The 13,013-nt window shown below is 49.0% G+C and overlaps 1 protein-coding gene across 5 annotated transcripts in view; it reads right to left on the reverse strand.

The window, feature by feature from the left end:
• The window catches only part of Dennd2b (DENN domain containing 2B), a 183,516-nt gene that overhangs the window by 33,171 nt on the left and 137,332 nt on the right, over positions 1 to 13,013 (reverse strand). For 3 of the 5 annotated variants that reach the window (XM_004650885.2, XM_045145038.1, XM_045145039.1), the window contains 2 exons: positions 5,320 to 6,567; positions 2,218 to 2,354 (listed from right to left, as the gene is read on the reverse strand). In XM_004650885.2, coding sequence (XP_004650942.2) covers positions 2,218 to 2,354; positions 5,320 to 6,567 — 1,385 coding nt within the window. The remainder of the gene's footprint in view (positions 1 to 2,217; positions 2,355 to 5,319; positions 6,568 to 13,013) is intronic. The other 2 variants (XM_004650886.2, XM_045145040.1) reach the window with 1 other exon arrangement.

Below are 13,013 nucleotides of genomic sequence, written 5' to 3' on the forward strand. Positions count from 1 at the left end.
TTGCTGTGAGTTTGAGACCATCTTGAGACTACATAGTGAATTTCAGGTCAGCCTAGGCTAGAGCAAGACCCCACCTCGATAATAAATGAAACAAGCCAAAAATGAAAAGAATATAAAAAAATAAACCCTAGGCTAGAGATATAGCTTAGCAGTTAAGGCACTTGCCTGCGTAGCCTAAGGACCTAGGTTCAAATTCCCAGAACCCATGTAAACCAGATGCACATGATGGCACATATGTCTGTATGTAGTTCATTTGCAGTGGCTATATGCCCTGGTGTGCCCATTCTCTCTCTCTTATTCATGAATAAATAAATTTTAAAAAATTAAATAAAATAAAACCAACACAGGCTCACAGTCCATTCTTCTGTTAACAAGGTTACTAACACCATACTCTGTACTTTGTTGGAAAACTATTCTCTAGAGTATTAAACTTGTGCCCCTCTTCAGAGCAAAAGGAATTGACAATTCCAGACTATATTTTCAAGGGCATTTTATATATAGCAAACAACCTTGGAAGATGGCTATAGTGTCTCCCTCCTAGCTGGAAACAGATCTGTTGCCATACCAGAAATGATAATTTCTTCTTACAGGGCAAATGGGCACGTTTGCCAGCAATCCTTGAAAACACTGGGGTCTCCTAAGCATAGGATCCTCAGCTGGGACATACAGCACTTTCTACCTGGGCCTCCCCAACACTACCCCATAGGATTGGGACTAAGGGGACCCAAGGCAATACAGAGCTCCTGCTGCGTGCTGTGCTATGAATAATAAAATGCTTTGTCTGTGACCCAAGAGCCTTGTGTCTTCTGTCAGAATCTACGAAACTGGGTTATGCAACTTGTTAAATTTGTATTTCCGACTGTGTCCCTTCAAAATTCACATGATAAAAGCCTAACCCATGCCAGGCGTGGTGGCACATGCCTTTAATCCCAGTACTTGGGAGGCAGAGGTAGGTGGATCATCATGAGTTCAAGGCCACCCTGAGACTACATAGTGAATTCCAGGTCAGCCTGAGCTAGAGTGAAACCCTACCTCAAAAAAACAAAGGAAAAAAAATGGCCTAACCCTAGACTTTAGATGGGGTCTTTGGAAGGTAATTAGGCCAAGAAGGTAGGGCCCTCATGAAGGGACAAGTACCCTTATAAAAGGGACCCAGGGGAGCTGGAGAGATGGCCTAGCAGTTAAGCACTTGCCTGTGAAGCCTAAGGACCCCCGTTTGAGGCTTGATTCCCCAGGACCCACGTTAGCCAGATGCACAAGGGGGCTCACGTGTCTGGAGTTCATTTGCAGTGGCTGGAGGCCCTGGCACGTCCATCCTCTCTCTCTCGGCCTCTCTCTGTCGTCCTCTCTCTCACTGTCTGTTGCACTCAAATAAATAAATAAAAATACTAAAAGAAATCATTAAAAAAAAAATAAAAGGGACCCAGGGACCCCACTATGCTCCCTTCACCATGCAGCCATGTGAGGACACTGGGGGATGATAAATGTCATCTATCAGGAAGTAGGCTCTCATCAGACACTGAATCCAGGGCTGGAGAGGTGGCTCAGCAGTTCAGGAATTTGCCTGCAGACACTGAACGTACCAGTGTCTTAGTGCCAGCTCACCTAACCCTGGAAATGACTTAAGAAGTATTACTGGGCTGGAGGAATGGCTTAGCAGTTAAGGCGTTTGCCTGCAAAGCCAAGGGACCCAGGTTCGATTCCCCAGGACCCACGTTAGCCAGATGCACAAGGGGGTGCACATGTCTGGAGTTTGTTTGCAATGGCTGGAGGCCCTAGTGTGCCCATTCTCTCTCTCTCCCTCTTTCTCTGTGGAATCAATAAAAATAAAGAAAAAGTATTACTACTGTCCTTGTTCATATCATCATATCACCCTGATTTTGTAGGAGAAAGCCAGAGCCCTCACAATAGTGAAGGGATTTGCTTAGAGGTACAAAACTAAGGAAGAGTACCTGTCAGGCTCTCAAGTCTTCCAAAAACACAAGGAAGGAACAAGGTCATCCGCCCCGTCCCTGATCTGCAGATCACTCAGGGTCAGGCTACTCACTCCACGGCTCTGCCTTGCTAGGGTGCTTCCTTTAGGTCCATTTCCAGAAGTTACGCCAAAGTGGGACCATGCTGGCCCACAGGGTGTGAGGCAAATTTGTAAGCATTTCTTCCAGTTGCAGCTCTACAGACCCCAGAGATGACCCACCCACCACCTCCATCACTGCTTACCCACAATATCTTCATAGGCATTCTCTTCTAAAGTGCTTTTGGATCCAAACTTGGGTTGGCTCTCAGTACCATTCTCAGTGGGAGAAGAGGGATACAGGGACTGGACACTGGATGCATCCTCGAACTCAAAGGATTTTCTGAGGATAACAAGAGCAAAAGACGTTTGGATTAAACCAGGTAGGTCCCTGCTGACTTGCTAGGAAATAGCCATGGGCAACAGTAAAGACTGGAGGCCTCCCTCCTACCACCTGCACCCGTTCCATGCAGATGAAGACGCAGGGGCCAAGAGGGCCCAGCCTGAGTGGCCCGCGAGGCGCTTAAGCTTAAGAATACCAGCATTAGATAACACCTCCCATGGCGTGGCCACATGCAGTCAGGTGCTATGCTCAACGCACCTGTGTGCGCATCATCTCACAGACCTTCACGACAGCGCCGGCAACTACTGCGCCATTTTACAAGTGAAGAGACTGAAGTGACAGAAGCAGGACTTGCCCAGACTGCTTCGGCCACAGCCTGAGCTTCCAACAACTTTGACCTGACCTAGAAAGCATCCTGCTTGAGAAGAACCTACCATTTCCTGGGCTGGAGAGATGGCTTAGTGGTTAAGGCCCTTGCCTGAGAAGCCTAAGGACCCAGATTTGATTGTCCAGGACCCACATAAGCCAGATGTACATGTATTTGGACTTCGTTTGCAATGGATGGAGGACCTGGCGTGCCCATTATCTCTATCTGTCTCTTTCTTGCTCTCAAATAAATAAATAACTTATTTTATTTTATTTGAGAAAAGGGGGGGGAGAGAGAGAGAGAGAAAGAATGGGTGCACCAGGGCCTTCAGCCATTGTAAACCAATTCCAGACTCATGCACCACCTTGTGCATCTGGCTTATGTGGGTCTCGGGGAATTGAACCTCAGTTCTTTGGCTTCGTAGGCAAATGCCTTAATGGCTAAGCCATCTTTTCAGCTTAAAATAAATAAATATTTTCTTATATTTTATTTTTATTTATATTTGACAGAGAAAGAGGCAGAGAGAGTATGGGTGCAACAGGGCCTCCAGCCACTGCAAACAAACTCCAGACACATGCACCACGTTGTACATCTGTAAACACGTGGGTCCTAGGGAATTGAACCTGGGTTCTTTGGATTTGACATCTCTCCAGCCCCATAAATAAAATATTTCTTTTTTAAAAGAAAGAATCTACCATTTCCATGGGAATAGAGAGCCAGACTGGCCTCCTAGTGAGGGCTCTGTGCAGGCTATGAGAACTCAGCACTGGGAGCTCAAGTCCAGGACGTAAGACGGTGGAGAATCAGTTGGTACAAGGTGGTTTATTGAAACAGGAAAGGCTAAGACCTGAAAACAAGGCACACCTCTTCTGAGGTGGAGCTTGGAGGACAACTTGATGCGTCTTCCCCCGCTCCAGGTAAACTGTTTGCTCATTTCCATTCCCTAGGTAATTTCAACCACAGCTTTTAGATCCTAAGATGGCCTGAACATAAATCATTCCCTCTTCCTCCCCTCCCTTCTTTGAATACAAGAAATAATCTTTCAGTCCTTAAAATAAAAAAAAAAGTTAAAAAACAGAACAAAAACCCAGCCAGGCATAGTGGTGCATGCTTTTAATCCCAACACTGGGGAGGCAGGAGTAGGAGGATAGTTGTGAGTTCAAGGGAGTTCCTACCTCAAAAAATCAAATATATATACACTATCACACCTGGAATAATTGACACAAACTTACCATCTTCACTCCTCAGGGGAAACATGCTCCAGGTATATAAACACAAAAGCTTACACATAGGATGAAGAGATGGCTCAGCAGTTGAGGCACTAGCCAACAAAGCCTGAGGATTTGGGTTCGATTCCCCAGTACCCATGTAAGCCAGATGCACAAGGTGGCACGTGTGTCTTCATGTGTTCATTTGCAGTGGATAGATGTCTGCACAAATGTGTGCATGAAGACAAAACAAGCTTGGCAGGCTGGGGAGAATTAAAGAGCCAGTGAGCATTCTGGGGTGGGCCAAAGCACAGGAGTGTCCTGAGCTGCTCTGGCTCAGGGGTCAGAATGTGCCTGCCCCTCTCTGCACAGAGCTGGCACGTTTAGATGAGAGGTGGGTGTGCGGGATGAAGCCCGAAGTTCAGGAGCAGAATGAAGAGTCCCCGGAAGTGAAGCAAGATGAACGCCCACCTAGTTCGGGGACAGATGACTTAGGAGTAGGTCTTCTGAAGGAAGCGTGCTTCCCCCTACCCAAATTCCGACGACAGATGCCTGTCAACTTCCACCAGCTCCAGCTTCCAAGTCATTCCTGGGAGCTGTCCCTGTCAGTCCAGAGTCCAAAATGTCAAGACTGACCAGGAATGAGAGCCTCAGAATAGTACAGTTCTTTTTTTTTTGTTTTTCTTTTCTTCTTCTTCCTCTTCCTCCTCCTCTTTTATTTTATTTTATTTTTTTTTATTTTTTTTTGAGGTAGGGTCTCACTCTACCCAGGCTTACCTGGAACTCACAGCAATCCTCTTACCTTCTACCCTCCCAAGCACTGGGATTAAAGGTGTTCACCACCATGCCTGGCTTCAGAATAGGTAGTTCTTGGAGTTGGCCAAGAAGCAGGTAAGATCTATTAGTCTTCCTTTTAGGATCCAAGAACCCATGTGGCCTGAAGGCCCTCGGAAGAGAGGAACCGTGTCACTCACTAATGACAAAATGTGCCCTGTGGTAGAGCTTCACCGGAGCAGCCACTTCTCAGTGTGGGCACTCATTCACACAGTAGCAGTGAGGCCGGCAGCCCACGAGTCCTCGACGTAAAAACAGGTGGCTTTGACCTTCCCTTGAAGACCAGGGAAGCGCTGACAATCCCAGCTGTGTCCCAAGGACCAAACCCAGCCGACATCTTCAGTGCACAGCCCTGGAGAAGGGCTTCCTCTCCCCCCAGTCCAGAGCGGAAGAACCAGCCCAGTTTTCACTGCCACGCTTCTAAGTGTGCCGGCACTCACTCACACAGCGCTCCAGCGACCCACGCCATTCTGCTCCTACAGCCTCCAAGTTAAAAAAGAAAACAGAAAAAACGGCTATCAACCCCACTGCAAGACGCAGGAGAGGCATGCCTTACCTGTTCTGTGACTTGCGGTGAGCGCGTGTGTCCTTCTTGGGTCTCCGGGTGACTGGGGGGGCTGGGGTGGAGGGCAAGGGGGGTGGAGCAGCAGGTGTGGGTGAAGGAGGTAGACCATTGCTTGGCTTACTCTTAGGGTTCTTATCAGCCTCATATTCAAAGGTGCGCTTGGGTTTGGGGACAGGGTTCACAGCGGGATCTGGGGAGCTCTTTGACGACAGCCGCTGGGAGCTTGGGCTATTTCCAGGGGTCCCTGGCTTTGTGGAGCCACTGCCTTCCCTGTCCAGGGGTGGACCTGCCTCCCCGCCAACTCCAGCCACTCCTACTGCCTGGCTGCCACAGCTCACACCCGTGCTCCCCGTTGGCTCCTCCAAGGTGCCCAAGGTTCCAGTCTTCCTTCTCCCATGGTCTACACTATAGCAGCTGCTGGGCAGCTGGGGGAGCCCCCGGCCAGGCTGCTCCTTTAAGGCCTGTTCAATTTTCTGGATCCGGCTCAGCACCGCTGAGCTCTCCTTCCTGCTGCCATGGCCCCTGAGCAAGGCACTGGGCTCACTCCGGCCTGGCCGCTTCTCCAGCCGGTAGAAAGAGTCCCGCACGGGCAGTGCCTCTCCCTCCTCCTCGGTCTCAGGGTAGGAGCACTCAGAGAAGGTCCTGCTCATCCTCCGGAGGCCCTTGAAGTCAAAGGTCTTCTCTGAGCCGCAGGGAGATGGCGCCACGCTGGGGCAGCCCTCACTGCCTGCCCACTCACTCCCGGAGCCCTCCCGCTGCTTCTCTCCACACAGGCTCATCCTGGGTGAAGCCTCTCGGCGACCTTCCCATGCTGAAATCTTCTCCCGGATGCCCAAGCTGTGGACACGGGTACCAGTGTAGGTCAGCAAGACACTCCGCGAGCCAGCCACTGGCCCCAAGGATGGGGTACTCTGGGCAAGAGGGGGGCAAGCATCCACTTCCTCTACGTCCTGGGCACCCCCCTGGACATTTTCCTTGGGGCCCTCTCTCTGTGACACGGAGGGGCTTCTGTCCAAATGGCTGAAGCTGGTGGCCTTGAGGGAACAGAGAGGTGGTGAAGTATCTGGGGAAAGATCTTGAGGATTTGGAGGTGAGCGATGGCAGCAATGCCGTTCCTTAAGGAGCACCCGGGAGCTGGAGTGGCTGGGGTATCTGCAGGCTGAGGATTCGCTGTCACTAAGGGGATAGATGGGACTCCTTGGTGGAGACAGAACTGGAGGTGGAGAGACTGACTGAGACCTAGAAGAAAAAAAAAGAAAGAAAGAAAGAAAAAGGAAAAGGAAAAAAGGAAAAGACAAAGGAAATGTAGTGAGAAGTCTGGCAACCTCATCTGAGGTCTCGGCCTTCTCTTTCCCACACTGCGACTCTCAGCAGTGCCCCGTAGGCGTGCCTAGCACTGTCGCACGCCAGCGAGACCGGCACTTAGGAAGTGGAGGCTGGAGGATGAGGAATTCTAGGTTGTCCTCGGCTGTACAGCCAGGCCAGCCTGGGCTATGGCACAGTAGCAAGGTACTCTGTAAGTAACGCACCTTTAAGGCTATCCTCAAGGAAATAACTCCTTAGCCACAGCAGGCCAAACTCAATGGGCCTCTGTGCCTAAGCCATTCCCAGAGACCCTGAAACTTGTGTGGAGTGGAAGCCTGTTCTGTGACAGGCAAGGGTACCCCCGAGAGTCTACATCGACCAGCCAGTGAACAGTAAGACCAGCGGTGGTCTGCTAAATGCTTAGTAACTGGCTCTCTGAGAAGAAAGCAGAGATTGATTGCAACAGGTAATTTCTACAATATAATGACTATCATGTCTCCTGAGCTACCAATGTGACATCGTGGCAGGGACAGTTGAAAGAGAAGGCAGAGACCTCAGAATGAGGTTGCTAGACTTCTCACTACATTTCCTTTTCCTTTTTCTGATGATAAATTTCTGTGAGGAGGGACAACGCAGCCCCAGCACACCACTTCCTAAAACAGTCTCCAGTAGACACGGCAAGCCCTCTGGCCTTCCAGCCCTCTGCCATCCCTCCTGAGACTTGTGATCAAGAGTCCACGGTCCTGAGGCTGGGGAGGTGGTTCGGTGGTTAAAGGTGCTAGCTCTGCATGCAGGCTGACCTGGGTTCAGATCTCTAGAATCCTCGTAAAGCAGGATGGACAGTGGCACACAGGTTTGTAATCCCGGCGGGCCAACAGCAGTAGGAGGGGGAGTCAGGAGAACCCCACAGCCCAGAGGCCAGCTAGTCTGTCCTTCACACTAGCAAATGATAAGAGAGACCCTGTCTCAAACAGGGTGTAAGGAGAGGACCAATGCCCTGAGGTTGACTTCTGTCCTTCTCAGATGCAATGTGGCATGCAGGTGTACACACACACACACCACTGTCCTAACCATAATTGGGATCCCCATGGGTATCAAAAGGTTGGGGAAACACCTCAGGAACATCCTTTCCTCTCTCTCAGGTCAGTGGGAAGGTGACACCAGTCTTTAGGCAGCGCCACCCTATACGAATATTGGAGCGTCACATCCAACGGGCCTCCACCATTTCCCAGCTGGAAATCCTTACACAGCAAGTGTTTTCACATGTATGAACTCAATTAACCCTCACAAATTCTAAGATGCTATTATTATTATTACCTTGTAAATGAAAGACACAAAGATTAAATATGGCACCCAAACGGACTACAGAGAAAGCTTAGTGGTTAAGAGTTTTGATATTTTTGTTTTGCAAAGCCTGATGGCCAGGTTCAATATTTATTCCTATGACCCATGTACAGCCAGAACCACAAAGTGTCATGTGCATCTGGAGCTCATTTGCGATGGCAACAGGCCCTGGCACAGCTATTCTTTCTCTTTCTCATACACAAATAAATGAATGAATACTGCACCTAGGTCGCTCGGGAGAGACCGTGGAGTGAGGACGTGCATTTACGCCACTCTACGGTGCTCTCCAAAGAGTGAACAGCCCAGGGCTCCGCAGTCCCAGCACAGCAACAGTGCCCAGCCCGCTTCCTGCTGGCCTAGCCTCAAAAGCGAGGAAGAGCCAGCCTCGGTGTCCATCAAAAGATAATGGAAATGTAGCACAGATGGAGCTTTATTCAGGCCTAAAGAAAAATGAAATCAAGGCATCTACAGACATATGTGGATGGGGATTAACGTAGAAAGGGGAGCATGAGAGGGGGAAGGTGATGTGATGTGAAAGCGGAAGGCTTCAGGGAGGGCAGGGCTCAGCTAGAGCAGGCAGGGGATGGGAAGGGGACTGGGAACACAGGACCAAAGAAACCAGTGTTAGCATGCGATAATGAAGGCGGGAAAATGGCTGAACACTTAAGAGCACTTGCTGCTTAAGCAGGCGGGCCTCCCAGGCCGGACACTGCCAAGTTCAAATCCCCAGAACCTACGTAAAAAGCTAGGCATGGCCATGTGGGTCTATAACTCCAGTGTAGGGGCAGAAACCAGAGAATCTTGGCTCCATGTTGAGGGAAAGACCCCATTTTAAGGAAATAAGCAGTTGAGTGAAAGAGAAGGGCACTGATGCATTCGAACATTCACATACATGTAACACATCACACATGTATTCTACACACATGCTCTCGCCATAATAAAACCCATTACTGTATATGCTAATTTTAAAAAGTATTAATGGGGTTCAAGTGAAAAAAAAAAAGTATTAATAGAAGCTGGGTGTGGTGGCGCACGCCTTTAATCTCAGCACTTGGGAGGCAGAGGTAGGAGGATCACTGTGAGTTCAAAGCCACCCTGAGACTACATAGTGAATTCCAGGTCAGTCTGGACTACAGTGAGACTCTACCTTGGGGGGGGGGAGTTTTAATGGAGAAGGACATTTATTATTATTATTTTTTTATTTGACAGTGACAGACAGAGAAAGAGAGAGACTGGGCGTGCCAGGGCCTCCAGTTGCAGCAAATAATTCCAGACACATGCCCCACCTTGTGCATCTGGCTTATGTGGGTCCTGGAGAATAGAACTTGAGTCTTTTGGCTTTGCAGGCAAACACCTTAACCGCTAAGCCATCTCTCCAGCCCATTTTTATTTATCAATTTGCAACCAGAATGAGAAAGAATGAGAATAGATAGTGCCTCTTACCACTGCAAATAAACTCCAAATGTATGTGCCTCTTTGTGCACCTGGCCTTATGTGGGGGGTACTGGGGAATTAAACCTGGTAGGCAGGCTTTGCAAGCAAACACCTTTAACTACTGAGCCATATCCTCAGCCCTAGACTAGTGCTTTTAAGCATCAGAAGACTTCTTGGTCTTCCCTGTCAGAGAATTTCTTCTAGGTCAAGGGTCTTTTTAAAAATATTTATTTATTTGCAAGTGGAAAGATAGAAGAGAGACAGACAGACAGAATGGACATGCCAGGGCCTCTAGCCACTGCAAATGATCTCCAGAGCATGTGCCACCTTATGTATCTGGCTTACATGGGTACCAGGGAATCGAACCTGGGTCCTTAGGCTTTGCAGGCAAGCACCTTGACAGCTAAGCCATCTCTCCAAGCCAGGTCAAAGGTCTTTAAGAGTGCCCAGTGAATGGTGAACAAAAGAGCGGAAACGGTAAAGTGGGCAAGCTCATGAGGAGAGGAGGAGAGGGTTTACTCTTGAGTGCTTCTCTAGGTGTCCACTATAATAATCCTTGCCAGTTTTGAGACTCCTTTCCAAATAGCTTAAGGGCAAAGGTGACAGGGTTGTACCAATATCACACACAGAAAAGGCCTAACTGATCACAAACTGGGCTGTCCAGCCGCATGGGCTCCAGCATGCCATGCCATCTGCAGGCGGGCAGCCAGCTGCCCGAGCCAGGCTGCTGTCACTGCTTGCTCACACACAGAAAGCTGGAGCTCGGGTGAGTCAGGGGTTGGCTGACAATTCCCAGTTGGGTCATAGCCTCTGGCTGGCCCCGATCAACAGGAAACCTCAACATGCTTAAGTTGTTTTTAAAAGGGCAAGTCAAACAAGAGCCTTCCCACGTGCACATGGGCATAGATGAGAGAATTTCAGCGCCTAGCCACGCTTATGGCCAGAGCCTGCTTGGTGAGGAAGCATGAACAGAATAAGCCTTGAGCCTGCAAAGGGTAGGCAGCGACAGGGCAATGATCCAGGCTCGAGCGTGGGGAGATCCCAACATACAGTGGACGGGGACCCGAGGTCTCTCCTGTTTCACAGGCACAGAAGGTCACTGGTCCCACCCTCTTGACAAGTGACTGCTTGTACTCTGCAGAGGACTATGTCTCAGTGACTCTTCGATGGAGGTGACAGAAGTGCTTCCATCACCCTATTAAGTTTAAGTAAGGGGGTCAGGGCTGTCAGGATCTCTGTGGCCCTGAGATAACAGGGCAGGTAGCATCTGCTGACCAGGACCAGAGACAGGGGTCACTCTTGGGCTTCCATTTCCCATTAGCTGTGTCTCAGCCCTCAAACTGAGACTGGGAGAGAAAGTGAGTTGGGCAAGAGGAGCCAATGACCAGTATAATGACAGTGCCTGGATCAAGGGGTTCTCACAAGGGAAACCACCAGAGCAGACCTGTCTAGCATCTGGTCTCCCATTCTGCTGCTGACAGTCTCTAGCTGTCACCCTCAGGGTCCCTAGGATAGCTCTTTGTTAACCTTCTCTGAACCTGAACCAAGGAACAAAGGACACCGGCTGATCACCCAGATAGAAGTGTCAGCCACACTAGGCTTGACACACACTTTGCTTGGCTCTTAATCCACTCAGCAATCAGCACTGAGCACCAGGTATATCTCAGGTACTCTTCTAAAAATGAAGGGTCAGCAGAGACCCGGCACAGACAAAATGAGCTAGACTAAGAAAGGCAAATGTCATCTATTTTCTCTCATACATGGAATCTAGATTTCTTAAAAAGACATGAAAGTAGAATAGAGACTATTAGGGAAGAAGGAGGGACCCAGCAGGGGGTGGGGGAGACAAGAAAGGGTACAGGGGACTGAGTATGATCAAATGATATTGTATAGATACGTCATAATGAAATCGTTATTTCGTGTTAAAAAATTAAAAACTGAAGCTGGGTGTGGTGACGCACGCCTTTAATCCCAGCATTCAGGAGGCAGAGGTAGGAGGGTGGCTGTGAGTTCAAGGCCACCCTGAGACTACAGAGTGAATTCCAGGTCAGCCTGGGCTAGAGGGAGACCCTACCTCAAATAAATAAATAAATAAATAAATAAATAAATAAATAAATAAATAAATAAATAAGATAAAATAAATTAAAAACTGAGCCTGGTGTGGTGGCACACACCTTTGATCCCAGCACTCAGGAGGCAGAGGTAGGAGGGTGGCTGTGAGTTCGAGGCCATCCTGATACTACACAGTGAATTCTAGGTCAGCCTGGGCTAGAGTGAAACCCTACTTCCAAAAACAAACAAACAAACAAAAAATTGGGCTGGGGAGATGGCTTAGAGGTTAAGGCACTTGCCTGCAAAGCCAAAGGACACAGGTTTGATTCCCCAGAACCCGTGTAAACCAAATGCACAAGATGGCGCATGCATCTGGAGCTCACTTGCAGTAGGTAGAAGCCCTGGCATACTCATTCATTCTTGCTTTCTCAAATAAGTAAATATTTTTTAAAAAAAGAAGGGCTGGAGAGATGGCTTAGCGGTTAAGCGCTTGCCTATGAAGCCTGAGGACCCCGGTTCAAGGCTTGTTTCCCCAGGACCCACGTTAGCCAGATGCACAAGGGGCACACGCTTCTGGAGTTCGTTTGCAGTGGCTGGAGGCCCTGGAACACCCATTCTCTCTCGCTAGCTATGTGCCTCTTTCTCTCTCTGTCTGTCGCTCTCAAATAAATAAATGAAAATAAACAAAAAAAAAGAAAAATTAAAAACTAACACAAGAAAGAAAAGAATAAGGGAGGGTGAAAAGGATAAAAGATGAGATTAATAGCGGAGATAAGTGGCTCTTTTACGTAGGGAGATCAGAGAAGACCTTTCTGCCAAAGGAACATGTGAGCATTACCTGAAGGAAGTGAGCCTTGTATATGGGGGAAGAGCATTCGGGGCAGGAAGAGCAGTGAGGCAACTGCTCCACACAGCAGCACACACACTTACTGTACCAGGAGACCAGAGTGGAATGAGAAGAGGCGGCTGGACACTAGACAGAGAGGCACCAAGAATCCCACGGCCACTGGTAACCCTGGTCTTGTGCTCCCACGAGAAGGATGCCCCTGTGTGTAGCAGGCTGACCTTGGAGGAGAACACCAGGAGCAGGGAGGCAGGGACAGCAGCAGGGAGGCACTGAGAAGGCCACGCAACAATCCAGACAAAGCAGCGGATGGCTTGCATTACAATGAAAGAAGCAGAGAAGGAGCTGAGCCAACAGACTTCCTGATAAGCGGGGTGAGGGGAGGCAAGGAACAAAGAGAATCAAAAGTGGCATCAAGATTTGTGAAGCTGGGCATGGCGGCACATACCTGTGATCCCAGCACCAAGGAGGCAGAGGCAGGAGGATCTTGGGTTTGATGCCAGTCTGGGCTACCCTCACTCACCAAGGAAAGGTTTTTGGCCTGAGCCCCTTGGAAGATGGATTTCAGATTTTCATTTCAATTTGGGAGTTACTAGTAGAATATAGAAATTACTTTAGACTGACAAATGACTAGATGAGATCATCCAGAGTATAATCATTGCCAGAGAGGTCCAAGGACTGTGTTCTGGGATTGTCAGCTTCTCAA

This window comes from Jaculus jaculus, chromosome 3 (assembly GCF_020740685.1).
Source record: "Jaculus jaculus isolate mJacJac1 chromosome 3, mJacJac1.mat.Y.cur, whole genome shotgun sequence".
NCBI lineage: Eukaryota > Metazoa > Chordata > Mammalia > Rodentia > Dipodidae > Jaculus > Jaculus jaculus.